At 38.2% G+C, this 27,339-nt stretch overlaps 1 protein-coding gene across 1 annotated transcript in view; it reads right to left on the minus strand.

Moving 5' to 3' along the window:
• The window catches only part of LOC136847935 (rRNA-processing protein UTP23 homolog), a 33,767-nt gene extending 26,666 nt beyond the window's left edge, over positions 1-7,101 (minus strand). The window contains exons 1-3 of the mRNA XM_067119953.1: positions 7,016-7,101; positions 4,972-5,003; positions 1,619-1,752 (exon numbers count right to left, since the gene is read on the minus strand). Coding sequence (XP_066976054.1) covers positions 1,619-1,752; positions 4,972-5,003; positions 7,016-7,101 — 252 coding nt within the window. The remainder of the gene's footprint in view (positions 1-1,618; positions 1,753-4,971; positions 5,004-7,015) is intronic.
• Positions 7,102-27,339: the final 20,238 nt, after the last annotated feature.

Consider the following 27,339-nt stretch of genomic DNA (forward strand, 5'->3'; position numbering starts at 1 on the left):
GATCATCCAACATACAGACATGCCCCCAGCATCTCATGCATACTGTGTGAGGGTCTACCAAGCTGGTAGGCCTCACCTTACACTCCTGAACAACACACCCTGAAACTAGCACAGAACTAGGATCCAGACTCCTTGCTCAAGGAAAAGCCAAAACCAAAATCAAAAACAGTCCAGCAGAAGCGATGCCTATCCACAAAGCCAAAGTCCAACACCAAAGACAATCTTCAAATACTTAGTGGAAAAAAGTTTACTTAAATCCAATAGCGGAGGTATTTTGATAACAGTGTTGACAATACCGGCGAAGCAGAGAAAAATCTGAATAGAAAATGGGAATGAGCCTTGATAACTACCCCAGCCGGGCGGAATGGGTACTAACCATCTGGGCCTATCCGCGCAGGCCGTGCTCAATTCTGTCGTCCCTTTCGGAGAATACAGCTATATATATATCTGTCAGGTAAGTGTCATGAACAAACTTATATTTGATATTTTTAGAATAATGTTGCAACACAGATACATAGGTGCATTGGTGCTCCCAGAGCCAAGTATTTACATCTGAGTTTATATATAATGTACAAAGGACTGAATCATGCTCAGTGTTTTCTGAATTATATTAACAGACACAATAAGCATTGTAATGTGCCAGATGCAGGGGACATTTTAACAGCCTGTGAGTCAACTACCAGTACCAACCTCTATTCATACACTTGTTGTAACAAAGTAATTAACTGGTGGCAAAGGTGGGAGAATGGGGGAATAGCCTCATTCACCTGCCATCACCATGCTGCGGTAGGAAGCTTGTAGTTGCTTGGTCACTTATAAAAAAAAAATTTATATGGCCCTGAGACATCCCGCCTTGTTTTTCTCATTCACAGATGAGGTATTTTGCCATCTTTCTTGCCTCATACTTGAAACTGGTATTCATCCTTCTTGAGAGCAAACAATTACGGTAAATAGCAAGGTCTGAAAAAAAGTTGACCACTCAAATACCTCTAGCAATTACTCAGATACTCAATTTAATTAGATACTGTAACCCTATTTCAGTATGGATTCACAATGCAAGATGAATCGGTGAACTACAGAAACTTTTGTTACAGCTATTTGATTATCTTCTCTCAAGAGCACTTGAGAATGATATTTCACTGTTCTCAATATCCCACACAGGCATTGGACAGTCTGGCTTAGAGCATAGTTTGTCAAACTCCTTGTTTATGGTTTCAAACCCTTTTGCATACCCACTGCAAATTTTAAGTAGTTATTTTACTTTAAGTACCTGACATTTTGTAATAATACCAACTGAAGCAAGCATTTGTTCTGTTATGTCATTACCTAAACCATAACTGTTGCAGAAGATTATAAAAAACAGTTTAACAGTTTAATTATTTAACACAGATCAAAGAAAGCCTGCTAGATATGAAAACTTCATTATTGCACTTTTGATGTTATCATCCAAAATCCCTTAAGAGTCTGTTACAGTATTGCAAGATTTTACCATGCTTAAAAGGATATTGTTCTTGATGTTCATTAATCCTTGAATGCTACAAATAATTTTGATATATCAAATGCTGTGAATTTTGTCCATGGGACATTAGGCCATATAAAATCTGAGACAAACACTTACCTCTAAGGCAGCAGAACAAAATGTCCCATCTACCAACACAGTATAAGGCCGCCCAACTCCAAAGTTTCGAAAGTAGAAGTTCATTATCCGTTGTGTTTTTTTCTGATTTTTATCTTCATTTTCTTGGCTTAATTCTGGAAATGAAGAAAAATAAAATAATCAGCATATAATACAGTAAAAAGTACATACCAATTTTTTATACACATTTTCATTAAAGCTTAGAGCAATGTATCCAGGGGGGGCCAAGTAAAAATCAGAATTTTTAAAAGTAAATTGTATTTTTCCTAGCTATACAAACCTGAGGTCCTTTAAATTAGGAATTACTTATGGCGAAACTAGACATGGCTGTTGAACCCTTGATCAGGGTGGTTAGGCAGTAACTACCGTTGGGTAGGCAGGAATACCCGCCTGCCCGGATGTAAACATTGGGAAGGCTCACTGGTTGGAGGGAGGAATCTGAGTGAGTCTCCTGAACTGACTGGAGTTCTGCACACCTGGGCTGCTCCTCCTGGTTGAAAGAGCGAGGAGGAGTACCAAGCCTCTGACATATTGATCGAAGTGTAGGAACTGCAAGATCAAATGTTAGATACTGGACCTTTTCACATGAGTGAGGAAATGTAACTCATACGAAATAGGCTGGAAGAATCTTAGAGTTGGAGGCAGTAAGGAAAAGCTGAGACAGGGTTTCCCTTATTGCAATCTCTCCTCCCTCCCCTTGCTAGAGGAAGGAGCAGAATTGCTTCTATGATTCTAGGAGAAAAATAGAACGGGTGCTCAATGTGTAGTCTTACCCCATCAGCGCCAGGTCCAGCAAGTATTGGTTCGAGTCCTATTCTCATCCCGAAGGAGGATAAGTAGAAAGACAGGGAAGGAGGAAGAGAGGCCAGTCACTCTCAGTATCCCTCTCACTTCCAGAACCAACACCTTGGGCGAGATACTACTCGTCCTCTTAAAGGAGCCGGGTAAGAAAACACAACTTGTTGAGCAGCCGCCAAAGAGCCAAGGAAAAAAGGTTCCAAGGGCCTGTGGGCAAGACCATAGGAAGACAGGAGTGTGGTCTATGAGACCACGTCTTGCTTCCAGCCCGACAGAAACTTCTAGAATGTGAGGGATGGACCAAGCAATTGGCTTTGTGAGCTCTCGGGTGGAAGGTACTGGTATCGTCGTTGTCAGCTGCCAAGTAAGTCCTTCAATTGCTTCATGAAGCCAGGAGGAAGATGTGTTCTTAGACACTTCTTCCTTGGGAGAGAGAGAGAGAGAGAAAGTACTAGCGAAGATGTCGACAACATCCAGGTTAGGAGTGTCAAGCCTTTTCGGAGAGGAAGGCTGTTTCTTTCCCCTAAATGCCCTTGGACGTCTAGAGACTCTCATTGGCTCTTCCCAACCTTTGGGTTAGGGAACCGATCCACATACCCCTGGGTTGTTCTGACACGATATACAAACCATTGGTCCTTTACACTAGGAATTACTTATGGTGAAGCTGGACACAGCCGCTAAACTCTTGAACAAGGTGGTTAGGCAGTGACTACTGTCAGGTAGTCGGGAATACCCGCCTGCCCGGATGTAAACATTCCAGTTGTTCCGACATGATATACAAACCGTCGGTTCTTTACATTAGGAATTACTTTCAGCATAGCTGGAAACGGCTGTTGAACTTTTGAACAAGGTGGTTAGGCAGTTAACTACCCTCCAAGAGGTGGGGGTACTGCCTGCCTGGATGTTAACATTTCAATTGTTCCGACACGATATAAAAACCATCGGTCCTTTACATTAGGATTGTTCTGACACGATATACAAACCTTGGTCCCTTACATTAGGATTGTTCCATTACATTAGGATTGTTCTGATACAATATACAATGTGGTTCGGACCACAATAAGCTGTCGGTCCTGTTGCTTAACATTAGGAATTACTTCGGGCCAGCCAGCGTTAATCAGGTGGTCTGGTAAAACTAGGTATACTTAACTTTGTCACGATATACAAACTGTCGGTCCTTCAGCAAGGAATTACTTTCAACATAGGCTGGAAAGCCGTTAAACTCTTGAGCCGCCAGGTAGGTGGGGAATACCTGCCTGCCTGGATGTAAACATTCCAGTTTGCTTTCGGCCGTCATGTGTTGCAGACGTGGTTTCGGATCTCTTTGCCTGACTGTCATTAAGCTCTTATTATCCCTGAGGCAAAGAGATCCGAAAACACGTCTGCAAAGCATGACGACTGGAATGTTTGCATCCGGGCAGGCGGGTATTCCTGCCTACCTGACGGTAGTTACTGCTTAACCACCTTGTTCAAGAGTTTAACGGCTGTGTCCAGCTTGTCCAACTTCGCTGTTACCTAATGTAAAGGACCAATGGTTTGTATAATTGTTGGAATAATCGTGGGTTTGTATGTTAATAAATATCAAACACACATAAAACATACACAAAAATACAGAAAGATCCCACCGGGATAATAAATAGCTCAACTACAGTCAGGCAAAGAGATCCAAAACATGTCTGCAACGCATGACGGCCAAAAACAAAATGGAATGTTTACATCTGGGCAGGGGGGTATTCCCTGCCTCCCTGATGGTAGTTAGTGCCTAATCCACCTTGCTCAAGAGTTTAATAGCTGTGTCCAGCTTCATTGTAAGTAATTCCTAATTTAAAGGACCGATGGTTTTCTATCTCTTCGGAACAAATGACATCTCTTTATGATATGACATAAAATAAAAAAAAAAAAAATAAAACCAAATTCAGAGAATGATCTAATCATCAATGAAATCTCATATACACTCCCCATTGCATCTTCACAGGCCAAAGTGAGAGAAAAAACTGAATGGAAACTATAGACTCTCAAAGAGCCCGAAAGAGTGAATAGACGGTTCAAACTAAACAATCCTATTCATATTTTACTTTTGACACTCTATCATCCTCCCACCTGATGCAGGAAATACAGCTATCATAATAGCGAGGTATGATTCATTTACAAAATTTTGAATTCAACAGTTTTCATTAAAGTATGTAAGTGTAAATAATTTTATTCTGATGCCAGTCCAATGATTCTGATAAGCGTATGTTAGTAAGGTGAATGGCACTGAGTAAACTTGCAGGGTGATTGGTTATCATATCTTCTCAAAAGTAGTGGAAAAATTCCATAAGCTATTGATGTAAGCTAACACTAAACGTCGGAAATATCGGAAATATGGTCAAAGCTTCTGCTCAGAAGTAGTGCTAAAGCCTGATCCTGTCGTTCTGCAAAACTAGGCCAACCCACCAAATGTTGAGGAGCGAATGCAGAGTAGGGGTCAGGGGTAATGCAGAGTACGCATTTTTGAAGTAGGCATTTCTGAAGGAATATGAACTAAACAGACTTACCTTTACCCAAGGTGGGTATAAGAAAGTTGCATCTGGAGCAGAAGGAAACTGACTAGTCGGCATCTCATCTCGGCCCTGGGGCTTGCCTGCCTAGGCCATGCCCCCTTTACACCAGGGCTGTGCGTTGATGTAATAATTTTTTATTTCTTGGAAAGCAATGAAAATTTACAAATTTCCTTATGTTTTTCTGATTTAGGCTATGTGGCATGTAGCGACAGCACAAGACACCATAATTCAGCTATGTTAAAATGTCAACGCAGTTATAAAGACCGCCTTCCTGACCTCAGCCATGGTATAAATGAGCTCAGTAGCCACAGCTAGCCAATCAGGACAAAGGTTTTAGTACGGCTTTTTTTTTAATTGTTTTCCATTTTTAATCATCCGGGGCATTTCTGTTAGTTTACCGTTTTACCTTGGTAACTGGTTTTTTCTACACTTTTAGGGCTTCTGATAATGGCAGTGGGTTTGTTTGTTGTCGGCCAAATGGAATGTCCCTTCGCAGTGTTTAGTACTGAACGGGGAGAAGGTTACCCAAAGGTTAACAAGTTATTGCACTTGCCGGACGGGATACGAACCGTTCCAAACAGATGTATATACCCGTACTCAGTCTTGGGAAGATCGTGTATGGAAACCCTTGTTGGATGGACTTCAGGGGTTAATTACAGGTTAATTACATTCGTGCGACAAAAATCGAAGGTAAATCCATAATTAGCAACCAAAAAACTGTAGAAAAAGTCAAGTCAGAAGGAAATCGCCGCCGCGGAGCTACTACTTGAATCCACCCTAACCTTGCACGCCGTGTCCTAACCTGGCGAAGATGGGGGAGGGGCTTCGCCCCATCTAGAACCCCCAAAAGTAAGTCGCGACCCCTTATTCAGCATTCGGTTAAACTGAATATTAGGTCTACTACCGGGGTCTAGTTTCAGCCATTCGCCAATTGTAATATTTACCACCTTCTACTTATGTTTTTGTTTGTGCTTATGATATTTAGTCTTTTGTTGGGGTAATGTAGTCACGTTCATTACCTAGGGGCTGGTAATAGGCTAGGTACACACGGCACCCATTTTGCATGTAAACTAAAAGTTACAAAACAGAGAGGCGCAGCAGTCTTTTGTTTTACCCTGCATTCTACTCAATGTTGATATAAGCTATTTACAAGCTAAGAGGGCCAAGTTTACAACTTACATCTGAAATAATGATAGGTGTATGGTGACGTGATAACTCTCGTTTTCCTTGACGCAGTAGGACATTAGTAGTAAAGTTGGAATTCAGCTTTGGAACGGCTCTCCTTTTCTGCCTTGGTTGTGGTTCTTTAATTGTATTGTCTCTGTTATGCCAAGTATTTTTGACATTCTTTCAAGTTTTCAGTTTAATCTTTAGAAAATTCTATGAATGTTAAGATGTTGGCTATTATTTACTCTTTATCTTCCTGATAAGGCTACTGCACAAATCTTCATCTACTCTCGTTACTGCTGTATGCTGGGAAGCCAGGTAAGAACTACTCTTGGTTTTCAGTTACTTCTCAATATAAAAGTTTAGTTTCTACTCTCTTTGGTCTTTTCTATCCGTTAGCTCTAGCGTGTTCCATGTAGCTCTGATCATAATAGTTTTTAGTTATACTCATACCGGTATTCTCTTATATTTCCTTAATTTCGATGTTTACATTTTTTATTTATCTTTTCAATGTATCGCCCTCATCTTTTATCCTCTTGTTTAGCTCATTTCTTTAATGGATTAAATTATGCTTAGATTTGAATTTAACGCCTTCATACTCTTTAATTTGGAAAATCCAAAATTTTTTCTTACTTGTCTAAAGGTTATCTTACTAAGGAGCCTATTCCTGCTACTGTGGAGGGCAGACTTTCGATAGCCTAGCATGTTTTTCTTATCACTTGGTTGGTTGAATGAAGCCCGTGTTTCAGATGGTAAAGCACAACTTACTGAGTACTTAAATGCTTTCAGTACTGTCCTATAAACCACGTTGTCTTTATTTTGCAATTAATTATTTTAATTTTTTTCGGGCTCCAGCATTTCCCTGGCATACCTGAACTTTGGCGTTGCTGCTCCCATCCGGTATAGCTTCTCTGTCATCACCCTGCTCAAACTTTCACTTATGAAAGAATTCGCCATATTTGCTAATTGTTTTGCCTTGATCTGGTCCCTGTTCAGTCGTTCTCTGAATGTGACACTTAGATGAATGTTTTAATTTACTATTCTTATTCCTTCAATGCACTGCATGCCTTCTGGGAATTCTATATTGTACCAGTCAATCACAAATTATAACATACCTTTGTATCTTAGCCGTGTTATCCTTAACACATCATGCCTCGAATTTTTATCAACCTAGATACTGAGCGACCTCTCGGGTGAGTTGTTTTGGTAGCCAGTCAGGGTTTTTTAAAAACTTTGATGTATTTGACAGCAAAGTTTGGCAACACTCATTAATCTGATAAACGAGGCGATAAAAACAGAATTTTTCAGATGCATTTGGTCTTTAAGTTCTCTTATCTTGCCCATTTTATATATATCTATGTTCTAGATTTTCTTAACAATTATTTATACCCCTTTTTTGTTGTTCTCGTGGTGGCTGTCAGGTGCAAACTTACTGAGAAACTGAAATTGATGGTGTCCTCTTTTCAAACTATGGTAGTTATGATTGATCTCCATCGATATCCTATCTGTTAATTTTTCATAGGCATTTTTATCGCACTTCAGAGCGTGTAATCGATGTCTGTGCTTCTCGTGTCAGTGATTTGCGTTCATTTTGTATAAAGTTAGAAATTTGATTCTAATGTGGCATCAAAATGCCACAGTGCCTCATTACCGTAAATCCGTGGATCAGTGTTATTGGCAGTGTTCTGCATGTTGGCTGGTAGTTGGTTTTAGCGAGGCTGGGCTTATATCGATAATGGCCCTTACCTTAGGGCGGACCGTCGTTGTAGTAAGATGTTAAGGGGATAAGAGCCTTGCTGTGGACCACTGGGTCTCTGAACTCACCCTATCAGTGAGACTTTCGATGTTGACACTTGTATGTTTGACAGCTGGTGTAATCCGCATACTTATTTTCTCCTATATGTAAAACAGATAGCCTACTGGCAAGGAATTCTACATTTAACAATGATAAAATCTTGAACAAGAAACGCAGAGCAACCTAATGTAATTCGCATGTAAACAGTCAACTACAGTCTCTGTCAAACCACTTAAAGACTGCCTCTATTTCTGACGGGACAGGTACACAAGTTCCCTCGTAACGTGTCTTGTGTCTAGGCTTTAATATAATACCTTTGTTTATTTGTGGTTGCCATTTACATACGATTTTCGCTTTTAATCAAATGGTTACTTTGTCCTGAGAAGGCTCGTTGGCAACAAATTGACCTTTTGTATTGGTTCTCCATCTTCTTTTAGATTAAAGCTGGCCATATGCCAGCACCGTCCCTTGCCTTATAGCGGCATGCAAGTGTGGTAAATGATTCGGTGGCCTGGTGTGGAACTCCGCACACTGGACAGCCAGCAGAGCCCGGAATTTCAGGCCGATATTGGTTCATGTGAGTGACTGATCATACATTATGGGTATGGAAGTGGCGAAAAAGATTATACGCCACACTTTACTTTCAGAAATGATTATTATTTATTAAGGAAATAGAGGAGGTTACTTGTTTCGGTGAGTGATGGCGGTGCGAGTGTCAGTGGTGGCGGTTCATATCTTTGGCGAGGTTGGCTGTTGAAACTGTCCAGACATCGGTAACTCCTCCACTGTTACAACTGGTATGAGAGAGAGAGAGAGAGAGAGAGAGAGAGAGAGAGAGAGAGAGAGAGAGAGAGAGAGAGAGAGCAGTATTTGATTGGTGAAATTTCAAAGAAAAATTACCTTCGAACTTGTAGCATGCTAACGCTACATGTCTAAGATCTTACAGGTACCAGCTTTAAGCCGTCTTTTAGTTTTTTTTTTTTTTTTAGAGAGAGAGAGAGAGAGAGAGAGAGAGAGAATCTTTTAGGAGTCAGCTTGCCAAAATAATGATTCAATTACGTCTTCCTTCGAGTGAAGGAAAACGGAGGGGCAGGCCACCCCCTCAAATAAGAGAGAGAGGCTCTACAGACAGAAGGTACAGAGATAATAAATAAGACGGTGTAATGATAACTCCGTCTCAGCCACCTTCTATCAGACCTCTAAGGCGCAGAGCCTTTGTCTCATGCGGAAAAGCGCGGGAAAACTGGATGGCCGCGTTGTGTTTGGGTCTGGCTGGCGGAAGTGACGTCACTACCCTCGCTCCCGCCGGAAGTTGCCTCCATCATCCACCAGATAGGGCATTCGCCTCCTTATTTCAACAGGGTAGAGAGGCTGGAATGCCTTGTCACCAAGTTGTGGGTTAGGGCTTAGTATGTAGGAGAGCTGGCCCTTGAAATAACGTTCGAAGAATTTTGGAAAGGGGAACATCCGTGTGGGATGCTCACAATTGATTTTGTGAAACTTGGATTGCTTCTCAATGCATGTAGTGTATCTTACTTTGCGTCTCTGCCTATGGACATTTGATTGCAAAATTAGCTAAAATAATGGAAGCTCTGAATAGGGAAGTATTTACGATGAAAGACTCTTAATAAGAGCAAAATGTGCAAGATGTAGAGAGTAGCATTATGGCCGTGTTTCAGAAACATTTTCAGAGTAAAATCAGCTTCAGATTTAACAGTCTCATAAAACCTCAATGATTTGCAAGCATTCTGTTTCCAGCATTTAGAGACTCAATTATACACAGATACTCTAAAAATGAAATTAAGAATAAATTCTTTTAAGAATTCCTTACAGTGACCCCTTTATACGACTTACAAAACACGTACAGAACTTTCCCTCATAATATGGACTTGAAACTCAGAGAACGCACTGAAGCCATGTCGTCATTAGTTGCTTTAGAACGGAATCTTGGAATGACAAATGCTCATATTCATATTCTTCTGGTGTGCCTGAACCATCAGTCTTGCGTCTAATCAAGTCAATGAAACCATTTTACGATTGTCGGAGAGACGAAAGTAATGCGTTCGACGCTGAAGTGAGAAGGCTGGATTAGATATATTCGTATAGACATACATTCGCTCTCCCTCAGCTTTAGCCGTTATTACAAAGTCTTGGTGATGATGAATATAACCGTTCGATGGACAGGGTAAGTGAAGACGTTTACAGACATCGATTATTGATGTGTTGCCTGGACGTCACAATTTATAGAAAAAAAAGCAAGGGATAAAAGTAAACCTTACCGAGTTTGTCTTATCCTATCTGAGACAATGTTAGCCTAACATAACATAAAAACAAACAAGCAAACATACCTGTGTAAACAATATAATATATATTAAATATATATATATATATATATATATATATATATATATATATATATTATATGTAATGTATATATATATATATTGTAATATATATTTATATTATAATAATGTGTATGTATGTCATTGTAATCACATTAACTATGTGATTTGTAATCACATTAATTATATGATTTATAAATATATATACACACACACACACACACACATATATATATATATATAGATATAGGAACGACATAAGGCCAGGACCTTCCATTTCTCAACAAGTCTGTAAGGATGAGGTTGCTAGTCCAGGCCCTTCTGAGCACACATGACGCTGGTACTCATTGAAAGCTGGGTCGACTAGTGGGCAGTCCAACAATACACTGTTTCCTGCAGTAGAAGGTGGAAAGAAAGTCATAATTACAGTTGCAGTCACATTCGTTCTTCAACTACTAAGTCAAGGTTGAACTCTGTATGAAAAGAGGAGGTCTTTCATATACCTTCAAAGAAGGCTCATCAACAGCACATCATCTCTGCATGCTGTTATGAACCGCAGTCGGTCCAACAGGTTCTTTAAATACAAAAATATCGGAACTGGAATGACTGGCAGAAATTGAGGCAGACAAAGGAGGAAGGAGCTGAACGAAACAAAAAAAAATTACCTTAAACTAATTTATTATTTACAGTAATTTACATTAATTACAAATGAGTCCAGGTTTAGCATACGTAATTTAAATAAATGTTAACAGCAGCAGTCAAAATCACTAAACAAGTCCTAAAGACCACACAAATGACTTAATCACATTCAAAATAATGCAAAAAGCATTTCAAAATTCAATTACCCGAGCCATACACTGCTCGACACCATTAATAATAATAACGTAATAAAAATCATTACTAGAGCCATACACTGCTCAACACCATTAATAACAACAATGTAATGAAAATCATCACCAGAGCCATACACTGCTCGACACCATTAATAACAATGTAATGAAAATTATTAGAAAAATAACATCTGTTATTAAAACAGGCATTACTAATAAACATACAGGCAGCATAAACAATCATAATAAATAAATGACAATGCAACAATACAAAATCACTCAGGGTAATAATAATCACAATATCAATCTCCGTAGAGATAACACGATAGACCCAGCTGTCAAGAAGGATGAATGCGATCAGACGAACTCCTGTGAAGACACCAAAGCAGCCACCAACTGCTCAACTGGAACACAGTCATCAACACAGATGAATTACAGAAGAAACGTCGAAACAGCACGTCTGCTGTTATACAGGAAGATCCACGGAAGGAAGGCTATGATTTAGCTGTCCCACCATCCTTCAGCTGATGAGGCCAACAGGTAAGGAATACCTGCTGCTCCAACAAAGACTCCATGTTGCTAAAGCTGCCGGGAACCTGACTCGCTGCTATGCTAAACCCGACTGCCACTGTCAGAGACAACGCGACAGACGTCAACTTTCCTTCAAAGAAAACAAAAAAGTAAGGAGGCAACAACCCACCAAGGGAACAATCGGCAAACGATTGTCCCATCTGAAGTACTAAACCTCACAATGCACAATACTCACTTGAATATTCACTACATTCCTGGCCTTCCTTTCTGATCCGACTTCACCACCCTTTCATCTTCCGGTACCTCGAAGCGACCATGCAGAGCATCTCAAAACATTTCGATCCTCGTTTTCACTCTCGCGAAACTTTTTACATCTTCATGTCTCTTGTTTCTCGCTCTTTCAAACTACGCAAGCCATTATTGCTAGGAAAACTGATCATCCCAACCCCTTTTCATATCCCAGAACTCTTTATTTACGTCTAGTGTCTTCTCTCTAACTTCTCCCACGGCTCTATGCTTTAAATATTAAAAAAACTATGGAGACAAACTTATGTCTTCTACCCATCTACCCAAATGTTGTGACGCCAGTTTCAGTAACCATAAATCAATCGATCAATCCACCCACCTTAACTCCAAACATTCACTCTCACTGATACATTTTCTAACCCGTGCTCGCTTCAAAAATACTGATTAAAGGGTGCTTTCGATTCAGCTCTATGATTCTGTCTAGGAGCCACATTAAAGACGAGGCATCACAAATATCCCCGTTATGGAAGCGTAAGGCAAGCACAAAGTAAAGACTCATGCCATCTGATTTCTTGAAAGCAGATTCAGCAATTTAAACTTTGTGACTTCTCCAAGAAAATATTGAAACTTCTGCATTCCAAAAATATTTATAAAAGTCAACAGGTGAATTAAACTTTCATCCCCAAACATTATGGAATTGGAGGGGATACCAGTTCAGAAAGACTTGTGACATCAGAAGTGACAGAAAGAGAAAAATAAATCTGATATTTAGCGCGAACATCAGAAGAGAGAAAAAGGTAAATGGTTAAAAACACGGAAGGTTGAATCTTCGGCAAAGTTTAACTACGAAGGGAAGCAGAGTGGAGAAGCTATTCATGTATTGGAGGGAAAGAGTAAACGAGAGTTAAAAAACCACAAGGAACAACGTTTGACAATAGAGGCAAGAAGATTTTGCACCATCAACTAGGAAATGCTATAGCACGGTCAGGTTAGAAGCTAGAAGCAAGATTAGGGAAAGAAGTACTAAGGCCATCCATGAGCAGGAAGTTCGTCGAACATTGCGTTTGCTTAAATGTTGAACGACCAAGAGATATTATAAGTGACAAAAAAAGATTGACCAAAGTTCCACTGTGAGGATGAACTCAAGTCACGAAGATCAGTAAGCCCCTAGTAGAGTTGGTCTTGCGGAAATCATACTGATTATCAGGAAAAAGAGTTTGACATGTGTAAATGATACGTAGATTGTCCCTCTTAAGTCGCTCGACATTTTTGGTGTCTTTGATTTACCTTTTTTTTTCAGTGATTTTCCAGTATTCATAAGCTGGTTTTCCTGAAATGAGAAGAACTCACTTGAACTACAGTCGAAGTTTGTCACTGTCATGATCAAATGCGGCGTTTTACCAAACGTTTATTGATCTTTAACACTGGAAAATAAATTCCGGTTATCCTGTTTCTGGTTTAAGTAAAGATATGTGTCACCTACAGGAAGCTCATTCTAAAATTCGCAAAAATGTTTTCTCGTCTTTTTATATATGATCTCTGTTTTCGCTTTCCTCGCTTTATTTGTTACTGAGAAGTTAATTTTATTGACGGTTTCATATATTTAGACGGAGATGATATGACTCAGAGTACTTTGAGTCATATCATCTGCGTCTAAATATACGAACACCGTCAATAAAATGAATTTTTAGTAACAAATAAAGCGAGGAAAGCGAAAACTGAGATCATATAAGAGGCGAAAATATTTTTGCGAAATTTAGAATGAGCTTTCTGTAGGTGACGCTTATCTTTACTGAAACCAGAAACAGGATAACCGAAGTTTATTTTCCAGTGTTAATTATAAGAAAAGATTTGTGTGGAAGGAAACGACTTGATGGGAGAGAGACTGAGATTCTGATGAAATGAGCGAAGGCCAAAGTGTGGAGTAAGAAGCGTATTCTAAATTTATCTCCCAGTCTTTGTCTCTCAGCTAATAACTTTTCTTCCAGAATTCTCTTTCACATTTTTCGGCCTTGTCACCTTTTTCTTTCTCCTCTTGGGTATTTCCCCTTGCGTTTCCCCTCTACTCCTTGGCCTCACCATCTATCATAGACAACAATCAGCATATTGTCCATGTGGCGCTGCTCACTGTGTTAGCTGATCATATGGTTGCCACGCCCCCAGACGCCGTCACTGAGGGCGCATACGGCCCGGCCATCCGCGCGAAACACTTTCGACCCTATAGGGTTTGTAATTGGAAGGCATAACTAGGTAACACTTTCAATTAAAACCCGTAGTCACGATCATCCTTTCCTTTCAGAACTCCTTCCATTCGACGTTGCTAAAGCCTAAGGTTTTATTATGTAAGCTGAGAGTCAAGACGCAACGGAATAATGAAAGAGATAACGAACAAATTTGGAGACGCTCGGCAGAGGCCTTAGAAGCTAAAGTCTCCTCACGGAGAAAGGACCTGATACGTCCTTTGCACTCTGATGTGGTCGTCCGAAGCTTCGAAGCGTCGTTCACGAACCAACGATTCCTTTGAAGGATTTCTCAGCTTCAGCCAACTGCTTCTGCTTCATTGGTAATGACAAGATCCCCGCCCTGAACAAGAAACGGATAAATGAAATTGGAGAGAGAGAGAGAGAGAGAGAGAGAGAGAGAGAGAGAGAGAGAGAGAGAGAGAGAGAGAGAGAGAGAGAGACTCAAGAAGTTCGTGATTTTATTATTTTGAAGTTTATTCACAGACTTTCAGATACGTTTTATGTTTGAAGGTATAATTTAGGTGTTTTAGTTATAAAATAATAATGAATTTTAGCTTACTTTCCAATCCACCGACTCTAGGTCTTCTTTCCTTTAAGGAAACTTCTTTTGATTGGCTGGCGTACTTTATATTAGACTACTGTATATATATATATATAATATATATATATATATATATATATATATATATATATATATATATATATATAATATATATATATATATATACATACATATACACACACATATATATAAGTATATATATATATAAATGTAAATAATATATATATATATATATATATATATATATATATATATATATATATATATATATATATATATATATATATATATATATATATATATATATATATATATATATGTGTGTGTGTGTGTGTGTGTGTCTGTGTATATATATAAAAGTGAATGTTTGTATATTTGTTTGGCTTCTATAGAAACCCAAACCGCTAGACAGACCCAGACAAAATTTTGCAAACGGCCTCTATGTCACCCCAGAAAGGTTTTTAACTCAAAATCGAATCCTACCCCGTGAGAGACATACAAACACGGACAAAACAAATGAAATTTTCTTTTTTACGTCGCCTTTTCCTTCACTTTTCTGGGTTTATTCTTATTTTTCACCTGACGCGTCACATTTTTTTCTCGGGCTGCCAGAAGTATGATTAACGTACAACAATAATTCGACTACAACATCAAATTTTGATCAGAATTTATGAGAATTTTGATCATAATTTATAATAATTATTAATATAAGTGTTAAACATATACCTCACTGCTTGGTTGTATTGCTAAATTAAACATTTTTGGCTTCGTTACATAACATATTTCAAAGCTATAAAGCAATGAACCCAAACCAGCAGGTCCAAGGATTTTTTTTTTTTTTAGTTGTATTCTTCATTCGTGAATGCATAGTAGCTGCTAGCTCATCATGACGTGCAAGATGTATGATGACAGCATATCCTTTTTCTTCATTAGTTCAAATGCGAATTTTCCCATTAATTCGATCGTTTCTGCTTCCTTTTTACCTTCGGAATTTGTTATAGCGACTACAGAATAGCCTATGTAAATATTGGAAATAAAGCTTATTATTATTATTATTATTATTATTACTTCGTAGCGTCACGATGGCGTACATCGCTATATATTCAGTTTAAATGAGGTTTATGGGGTGTTTTGGCAACAACACTTCACTACATACCTAACGTTGGTGGGTAGAGTCTGCCACGCCAATTGTGGAAAAAATTTCCACACTCTTTTTAGGGTTTATTGTGGTCAGATATATTATTTTCTTATATTATATGATTCACTGACCTATATTTTCGGTCATTTGCATATTTATACATATGTTTATATAATAATGACTGAATAAAGAGCCGTCAAAGAATGGTTGTTTACGCCGAATCATGAAGCAGCATAAGTCGATCGAATGGCGTCTCGATTGACACGTCGAATGCAGGCGGGTGTCAAGGTAGGAGTGGCCTTCAAAACTCATTTGGCTAAAAATCACAATATATTCTCAGGGGGCAATGTTGATAATCGTACCGACCATAAGAGACTACAGATCCACACCTGACAGGTGTCAGGGAGGCGGGGTTGGAAATTTCATTAGCAATGCTGCCTCCCTTTGTGTTTACAAATGTGATAATCCTATTTCCACACACACACACACACACACACACACACACATATATATATATATACAGTATATATACATATACATGTATTTATATAAGTATTATATATATAATATATATGTGCGTGCGAGTATATATATATATATATAATATTTTATATGTATATATATATGTATATAAAAATTTATATATATATGTATATATATATGAAGATGAAAATGCCCATAAAACACTGTATAAACATTTCAACCAGTGTTTTATGGGCCGTTTTATCTTGATATTATACAGTTGTATTACAGTAAAAGACACTTATATATGCATACATATATACATACATATATATATATATACATATATATATATATATATATATATATATATATATATATATATATATATATATATATATATATATATATATATATATATATATAATATATAGATTAACGACATGCGTACTAAGTAAGACATGATTAGTAAAATCTCTTTAACCAGTTACTGTTTTCATATGTACTTGGATATCTAGCTATATATCTGTTTTATTCTACACCTTATATCTATCTATCTGTCTATTATCTATCTACCTATCCATCTATATAAATAGATAATAGATAGATAGATAAATGGATAGATATAGTGTGTAAAATCAAATAAAACCAGATATATAGATAGATATCCAAGTACTGATTATGTCTTACTGAGAAGGCACGTCGTGGATCTATCCGGGTGGTAATCTTACAGGAGATGTCTTCAAGCGTTTCTGGGCTGTGCGCCGTGAACTTAAAACCTTCGGTTTCCCCGTCCTTCTTTGACGATACATCCGGGTGCACATTTCTCGTCTTGTTTATGCATTGAATTTACTTTTATCTTCCCCTTTCTCTCTTCTTTTCTGTTAACATACTAGCATTGTATCCAGCAGAACCTTGTTGGGCCAGCTCAAGGCACATTGCACTTTTGCACACGAATTAAAACTCACCTTCGGTGATAGAAATAATCATGATTATTAAGATTAATAATGTCGAGAGAGAAGGTCTTTTTTCACGCTAACATCTGGAGTCGTTTCGTGAAACAGCCTCCCGACTTCCAGAAACGCCTGGGGAAGAGATCTGGGGCATCTGCGGAAAAGGAGGATTAAGGTCGTTGACCCCAAAATCAGATGCCGCATCCAAGTTGCACTTACGTAGGAAGCGACGCCTGGCATTGAAGACGGAAAACTTTCGAAAACCTAATAATCCAATATGGAGATAAAAATCATGATCATAACATAAAGCAAAATATTTCGAAACGGGAAACAAAACTAAAAGTTTTGGAGCGAAGGGGAGGAAACCCACTGATGTTTACAGGAAACAGAATGAGAGTACAGGAAAAAATAGTTTGCACTAAAAAAATATCCGCTTCTTACGGCGATAAAGAAAATGGTTTCGATGAAGAGAGGAACAAAACGAAAACAGACGTAGGCAAAATTAAATAACAGAAGGGATGGTATCAACCAAGGGTTAATTGTCCGATGGCGCGCAAAGAAGCAGATTTTACTTTTCTGCTCCAAGGTTCCCCAGAGAAAGGATGAAAATGGACCAGCGCAGACACTAACATGACGAATGATAGAGCATAGCCTAGTCTCACCCTGCGAGGGAAACGTTGGTGGAAACAAATTGGGAGAGCAAAATAAAAGCGCTCAATTCGCATGAAATAAATGTGTGAAGTCAACAACGCAAAACGTAAAAGGCTGGAGCCATTCTGAACCCTGTTCTGTAAATGCACTCGGCTGTGACGCAAAAATAATATCGAAATTCAAATCTGGAAAACTCACGTTCTGTGCTGTAGCCTATTTCAGGTTATTCCGATTTATTGAAAAACAGCGCCAATAACAGCAACATCAGCAACAACAAAAATAAATCGTAAGATCATAAAAGAATTATCAGCGTTAATTTCAGCGTTAGTGTGGCAACGGTAAGCTGGTGATCAGTGCCAATATCTCTGTGTTCCCTGATATTCCACTCTCTTTCTCTTTGTCTCTCTCTCTCTCACACACACACACACACACACAAGCACACGCACTATCAATAGCTATATGATCTATTTAGTTTCCAGCAATATATATATATATATATATATATATATATATATATATATATATATATATATATATATATATATATATATATATATATATATATATATATATATATATATATATATATATATATATATATATATATATATATATATATAGTAAATCAAGCTAATCCTATTTCGGGTTTAAAGAATAATTTTGTCTTCACTTGAGTTATGTGAAGACAAAATTATTTTCTAAACTCGAAATAGGATTAGCTTGACACACATATATATATATATATATATATATATATATATATATATATATATATATATATATATATATATATATATATATATATATATATATATACAGGGTGCGGCATAAGTAACGCCCTTTGTTTAACAAAATTAAAGCCTTTTTGATTATCCTTTATTTTTTACGAACATGAATGTATTGCCACAGGTTAATAGATTAATATAATATATTAACAAAATCAATATAATGCTTATTCGGTTCAATAACGTTCAATACAAATACTAATTGCTAACTCTGCAGAAAGACGCCTACTGGATTTTTGAGGAGAACGCAGCAACGATTCTTGTAGTTCATTGGACTTTTCTAAGCTTGTTGCAACAACTGGCCTACCCGCTCTTTGAGCATCACTTACACTTCCTGTGGATTCAGATTTTCTAATCAAGCTTGTGATATTTCGGCTTTGCACCCTTGGGATGTTAAATTCAACTGATAACAATCTTGCGGTTTCAGCACCATTTTTATTGTTTTGCTAATACAATTGAATTGCTTTTACTCTCTGTTCCTTTGTTAATCTCATGGTTGTATAAAATATCTGAAAAATGAAGATTTAGTAAATGAATTAAAGAAAATATACATTATAAGATTAAAAAGGGCGTTACTTATGCCGCACCCTGTATATGGATAGAAACTAAATAGATTATATAACTATTGATAGTGCGCGTGTTTATGTGTGTGTGTGTGAGAGAGAGAGAGAGAGAAAGTGGAATGTTAGGGAATACAGAGATATCGGCAGTGATCACCAGCTTACCGTTGCCACACTAACGCTGAAATTGAAACAACCAAACGAAAATGTTGACAGAGTGATTAGGTTTGATACATTACTAAGTTTTTAAAGTCGAACATCAAAAGGCTTTTGCAGTCGAATAACGGAAAATATTTTCAGCTTTAGAGACATACCAGAGGGGGCCAGACATTCAATGGGGACTGGTTTATCATAAAAAAAAAGTACATGAATCTGCTGGGAAAGAAGTCAAGCACTGATATGGAGTAACAAGACGGAGATGCTTGCATATCAGATGAGACCTGGAGATGCTTGCATATCAGATGAGACCTGGAGATGCATATCAGATGAGACTTGGAGATGCTTGTATATCAGATGAGACCTGGAGAGGCTTGCATATCAGATGAGACCTGGAGATGCTTGCATATCAGATGAGACCTGGAGATGCTTGCATATCAGATGAGACCTGGAGATGCTTGTATATCAGATGAGACCTGGAGATGCATATCAGATGAGACCTGGAGATGCTTGCTTATCAGATGAGACCTGGAGATGCATATCAGATGAGACCTGGAGATGCTTGCATATCAGATGAGACCTGGAGATGCTTGTATATCAGATGAGACCTGGAGATGCTTGTATATCAGATGAGACCTGGAGATGCTTGCTTATCAGATGAGACCTGGAGATGCATATCAGATGAGACCTGGAGATGCTTGCTTATCAGATGAGACCTGGAGATGCATATCAGATGAGACCTGGAGATGCTTGCATATCAGATGAGACCTGGAGATGCATATCAGATGAGACCTGGAGATGCTTGCATATCAGATGAGACCTGGAGATGCATATCAGATGAGACCTGGAGATGCTTGCATATCAGATGAGACCTGGAGATGCTTGCATATCAGATGAGACCTGGAGATGCTTGCATATCAGATGAGACCTGGAGATGCTTGCATATCAGATGAGACCTGGAGATGCTTGCATATCAGATGAGACCTGGAGATGCTTGCATATCAGATGAGACCTGGAGATGCTTGCATATCAGATGAGACCTGGAGATGCTTGCATAACAGATGAGACCTGGAGATGCATATCAGATGAGACCTGGAGATGCTTGCATATCAGATGAGACCTGGAGATGCTTGCATATCAGATGAGACCTGGAGATGCTTGCATCAGATGAGACCTGGAGATGCTTGCATATCAGATGAGACCTGGAGATGCTTGCATATCAGATGAGACCTGGAGATGCTTGCATATCAGATGAGACCTGGAGAATGCCTGCATATCAGATGAGACCTGGAGATGCTTGCATATCGGATGAGACCTGGAGATGCCTGCATATCAGATGAGACCTGGAGATGCTTGCATATCAGATGAGACCTGGAGATGCTTGCATATCAGATGAGACCTGGAGATGCTTGCACATCAGATGAGACCTGGAGATGCTTACATATCAGATGAGACCTGGAGATGCTTGCATATCAGATGAGACCTGGAGATGCTTGCATATCAGATGAGACCTGGAGATGCTTGCATATCAGATGAGACCTGGAGATGCTTGCATATCAGATGAGACCTGGAGATGCTTGCACATCAGATGAGACCTGGAGATGCTTGCATATCAGATGAGACCTGGAGATGCTTGCATATCAGATGAGACCTGGAGATGCCTGCATATCAGATGAGACCTGGAGATGCTTGCATATCGGATGAGACCTGGAGATGCCTGCATATCAGATGAGACCTGGAGATGCTTGCATATCAGATGAGACCTGGAGATGCCTGCATATCAGATGAGACCTGGAGATGCTTGCATATCAGATGAGACCTGGAGATGCTTGCATATCAGATGAGACCTGGAGATGCTTGCATATCAGATGAGACCTGGAGATGCATATCAGATGAGACCTGGAGATGCTTGCATATCAGATGAGACCTGGAGATGCTTGCACATCAGATGAGACCTGGAGATGCTTGCATATCAGATGAGACCTGGAGATGCTTGCATATCGGATGAGACCTGGAGATGCTTGCATATCAGATGAGACCTGGAGATGCCTGCATATCAGATGAGACCTGGAGATGCTTGCATATCGGATGAGACCTGGAGATGCCTGCATATCAGATGAGACCTGGAGATGCTTGCATATCAGATGAGACTTGGAGATGCTTGCATATCAGATGAGACCTGGAGATGCTTGCATATCATATGAGACCTGGAGATGCTTGCATATCAGATGAGACCTGGAGATGCATATCAGATGAGACCTGGAGATGCTTGCATATCAGATGAGACCTTGAGATGCATATCAGATGAGACCTGGAGATGCTTGCATATCAGATGAGACCTGGAGATGCTTGCATATCAGATGAGACCTTGAGATGCATATCAGATGAGACCTGGAGATGCTTGCATATCAGATGAGACCTGGAGATGCTGGCATATCAGATGAGACCTGGAGATGCTTGCATATCAGATGAGACCTGTAGATGCTTGCACAACAGATGAGACCTGGAGATGCTTGTATATCAGATGAGACCTGGGGATGCTTGCATATCAGATGAGACCTGGGATACGATTAATAAAAGACACAGACAAGAGATGTATGTATTAAAATTACAGGCAGGAGATCTAGAACCAGATAAGAGAGAATATTTTGGCAAGCAGGCTGATAGTGTTGACAATGCTATGTATTTAGGAAGTGCTACGGCAGCTCACAGAATTATGAATGAAATATCCGTGGGCAGCGGAGTTATTTCAAAATGTTTACACCTTTTGGAACCCCCTTTTTCAGCGGAGAAGCCCTATCTATCAATACACACACATTATATATATATACACATAAATGTGAAAGCGCTTGGTAATGAACTTCTGCCTGTCATCATTTTCCTGTAGTATTCACTTTATATATATATATATATATATATATATATATATATATATATATATATATATATATATATATATATATATATATATATATATATATATGCGAATATACAGGAAAAATGACAGCAAGCAGTTCAGTACCAAGCGTTTTCACGTCATTTATTCACGCATCTTCAGGGCACAAAATGAAGATGCGTGAATGAACACATGAAAGCGCTTGGTACTGAACTTTTGCCTGTCATTTTCCTGTGGTATTCGCTTATCTACTGAAGTCACATGCATCTACTGCGATTTTTTAAGTATATATATATATATATATATATATATATATATATATATATATATATATATATATATATATATATACATACATACATACATATAAGTGTTTTTAATACATAGGTAGCTGGAGAGAGAGAGAGAGAGAGAGAGAGAGAGAGAGAGACTATACAACGATATTGGTATTGAAATATTAAGTTCCTCCACCGTAGAATCGTAAGCGGGGACAATATTTGCCCTGAGCGGCAAGTTGGAGAATGACGGGAGGAAGATTATGTCTATATTTTGGCTAAGAGATAAAAAAAAGTCTCTTACAGCCTTCTGTTATACATAATATGCACAACTTTTAAGGATGGTTGTATTCATGTCATAATGGGAAGAATTTGTAGATAAACGAGTAAACGTGATAAGGAGGGGAAAGTGACGAAAACGAAAGGTAATAACAAAGGACTTACAACAGTTTTAAAAGTGTTCAGAACGTCCTGCGTAACATACCCCAGACGGGAGAAGAATGGCTCACTGACCTATAGGGCAGAGCAGTAAAACTTGTCATACTAAAAAGCGTTTGTTGATTCAAGACCACAGAAAACGGGATTAGCGGTTTTAGAAGTCCCGCATATAAGTGAAACTTCACCAAATGTTACGGCAGAGTATTTCACGAATAATATAATTATAAGCACAACAAAAAGGTTTTGTGTATGTCATATTTTGTTCAATAAAGACCCTGAGGAAAAAACAGAGAGGTATAAGTACTGTGTGCTTTACGAGGCAACTCTTTTGAAGCGAAGAGGATGAACAGCTGAGCTAAAAAGTAAAAAAAAAGGGGAAAAAGCGGGTGGAAAAGCGCAGAACACAGAAAATGAAGCAAGTATTCAGTGACATTTCGAGCATAATTCTTTTAGATATTGAACAATTATTTTCATACAAATATAAGTGATGAAAACCACCTCTTGGGAAATTGAACATCAGCAGAAAACCTACTTTATCTTTATAATCAGGTCCATTGAAGATACCGGACAATGGAGAAGACTCACGATAGATATAAGTAGGGTATCTATCTGTCTCATGCTCCAGGCAATGTACGTACAAGGAATTCTTTTTCTCACAAAAAAAAAAATGGATATTCTTGGCTATCCTCTCGTTGAAGATACATTACGCTACAGACGACAGGGCCCGATAGGCCTATCCTTCCTCTTGTGCTGTAGTTGAAACAAAAGATTTTTTCGTGTTTATGAAAGTTAGTGAATAAAGTCGGCGATGAAAGTTACAGTTCATTTCAAGTATTCGAAATATTTTCGGCCAATGCTTTGTTAAGAGTTCAGTGGTATATATAAATATATACATATTGTATATATACATATATATATGTATATATATATATGAATATATACATATATGAATATATATACTTATTAATATACAGTATATATATATATACTTATTATATATATATATATATATATATATATATATATATATATATATATATATATATATATATATATATATATAAGCAAATACCACAGGAAAATAATGACAGACTAGAAACTGTTCAGTACCAAGCGCTTTCACGTGTTTATTCATGCATCGTCGGGCACAAATGAGACACAGTTGAAACACATGAAAGCTCTTGGTACTGAACTTTTGCCTGTCATTTTCCTGTGGTATTCGCTTATATACTTCAGTCACGTGCTTTGCTGTGATTTAAATATATATATATATATATATATATATATATATATATATATATATATATATATATATATATATATATATATATATATATATACACATATACTGTAGTGTATATATACGGTAGTGGAATTTTGCTTACTTCTTTTTCTCCATCATTTCCTAACATAGTCTTAACCCTTTTTTTGCATGCGGGTAAAATAATGGATTCAGCAATAGTAGAAGATTTCATCTTTAAGGCAATTATTTCCGATACTTCATAAGAAGCAATTTGAGCCATTTCATATAATGTTACTCCACTTTCGATTAAAACTGCTTGCTTTGTTTGCTGCTCAAGCACTCTTAAAATAACTTACTTCTTTTCTTTGGAGACTGCAATGTGACGTTTGGAAATACTGACTTAACTTACTGGGAAGCATCGGCTCGTTTGGTATTGTGCATCCACAAACCAAACACAGTGGAAGAGACTGACTTTCATCTCCAGTTCAAGTGAAACCATAACTTGAATAACTTTCCTCGTATGTTCAATTAGGTCTCAGCTTCTTCTTCTTGTCTGGACACTTTATTACACTTGAACCAGTTTCACTATTAATATCAAGTTCATCATTTATGCCCTTCTTGCTTTAAAATCTATTCATTTCGTGTATATTCAATTCTTGTTTTTAATATAATTCATCGAGTTTCCTGGACGAGAGTTTGGGAGAGTAGTGTAGCAGCGTCTAGGCGTCCACTGACTGACTGAGTGACAGGCCACAATTGCAGATGTGTGTTGGCTTAAGAGAAACGCTCTACTAAACATATTTATAATTTATACTGATTAATGGGACACTATTTGCGTCATCTGCAAACTGTACTTTCTTATCTGCTGGTAAAATGTAATTAAGGTAAATTAGAGAAATTCGCGGCAGACTATTTATGGTGTGAACATGTCTAATCTTTCAGTGTGCAAACAAAAGACTAGATAAATGGAACTTTTAGCCTCGTGCTTGCTCTGTTTATGCTGCACAGTTGACATGTTTTGTACGTCAAAACCCTCTCCATCTCTGATATATCATTTAACTTTTCATTTGTCGACCTTGTTTTCAATGTAGCCTCAGTCCATTGTCTTCAGGTGTTTGCGTAAACAATAGCAATTTTATTCCAACTACTTCAGAAATCTTCTGACAAACCTGCCCTAACGTTTGGCTTACTTATTTGTGCCTTGATTATCTTGTTACATCAATAGTTCTCGGGGATAACTTCATCCTGATAAGACCTAGAAAGATGTCCGATCAAATGTCTCAAATTACTTTCAAATGACTCTTGTCCCTGCTGTAGTTATAATCCTTTCATTTGTCTACTTTTTCATTTTCTATACATTTGAAATTCTAGTGTGCTTCAGTTCTTAGCACCGTCTCTGTTACACAGTATCTGTTGCCGATCAGTCGAGTTTCACAAATGCCTAGTTATTTTTTCTGATTTTTCATTTTGATTTTTCATTTTTTGTCTCACCGTTATAAATCTTCTCAGTATTTTCCTAATTTATTATTTGGCTCTTATATTTCTGCTATTATTAAAGGCTGTTATAATTAACTGACCTTTCATAGGTAATGTTCGCTCCTGTGCATTTGTTAACATTTCCCCGTGAGGGTCAACAGACACCGCGGCTCGATTCTGACTTGGCTCCGCCATTCGACTCAGCTGTGTATGGGTACTTACAGTACATTAGCTGGGGTCTGCCATTCTGGCGCCATTCCTTCCAAGCGCAGGAGATGTATGGTAAAAATAAAATGTATATATAGCTTTCTAATGGCCACAATTATCTCGCAGCTTCTCTGTTTTCTAATAATTTTTGATCAACTTGCGACTGCAAGTCTTGGGGTTTGAAAGAAAATGAATGAACAAATTCCCCCACCATGTGGGATTCGATCCTGCTTTTAAGAGAAGACTGATGTTAGTGTTAATTCTTTTGCACGACCAAGAAGGATAACAATAATTTATTTCAGCTTCGGTGTAAACATATTCAGTGAATTCATGTAGATTTTTTACTAGAACTAAGAGTTGACCGCCCTTTACAATGCTTGCATGATGGTAAGCTTTTCCTTGTTCTATAGCTTGTAAGAGGTGGCGTACTAGGGACATTCTTTGTGTTATAACGGTCACTATGAATTCTTAACTTAAACTTGTCTATTCCGTTATGTTTGTGGACATGCTTTCACTGAAATCAGAATGGATAAAAATGACGAAATTTTCCTCTGAGATTCAAATCAATGCTGCTTAGAAGACCGAGGACAGTGTGCAACTACTTATGCAGTACACAAGTCAGGAGAAAGGGCAAGATCTTCATTCAGTCTAATGTGCACGCATGGGTATTAATGGAAGGTACTTCCAGAAATATTAAGTCGTGGGACTGACAAATGGATGGATTGAATATGGAATCTGGGCCAGGACCAAGCGCTGGCACCTATGAGGTCATTCAGCGCTGGGAGGGAAATTGACAGTAAGGAGGTTTGACAGGTGTAACAGGAGGAAAACCTCAAAGCAGTTGCACTGTGAAACACTTGTTAGAGAGGGTGGAAAGTCAGATGGAAGAAAGAACATCTGAACGGAGGTACAGTAAAAGCAATGAGTAAAAAAGCCACAATAATATAATTGATAAATTGTATATTTTAAGACTATATTTTTGTGTCTTAAAATATACAATTTATCAATTATATTATTGTGGCTTTTTTACTCATTATTTTCGATCACAATATAGTGATGCTCCACAGTAAAAGGAATAAAAGAGGTTGCAGCTTGGGGTCGAAGGGACGCTGCAAAGACCCTTAAGTGATGCCTACAGTGCACCACGTAAGGTACACTGACGGCACTAACCCCCTAATGGTGGGACTGATAAATGGGAGCAGTAGACTCCGTGGTGAAGCCTTTTGAAAAGGAGAGGACGAATTTATTTCGACTCTTATGCAAAAACATATTAATTAGGAAGACACTTACACCTATAAGCTGAAGTAAACTCATATCTTTCTGGCAGACGTAATGTGTTAACGCTTCTACCGAAAGGGTTAAGATTCACCGAGGAAGGAGGATTTCTTCATTAAGGTCCATTCGCA

The sequence above is a fragment of the Macrobrachium rosenbergii genome, chromosome 18, assembly GCF_040412425.1.
Source record: "Macrobrachium rosenbergii isolate ZJJX-2024 chromosome 18, ASM4041242v1, whole genome shotgun sequence".
Lineage (NCBI taxonomy): Eukaryota > Metazoa > Arthropoda > Malacostraca > Decapoda > Palaemonidae > Macrobrachium > Macrobrachium rosenbergii.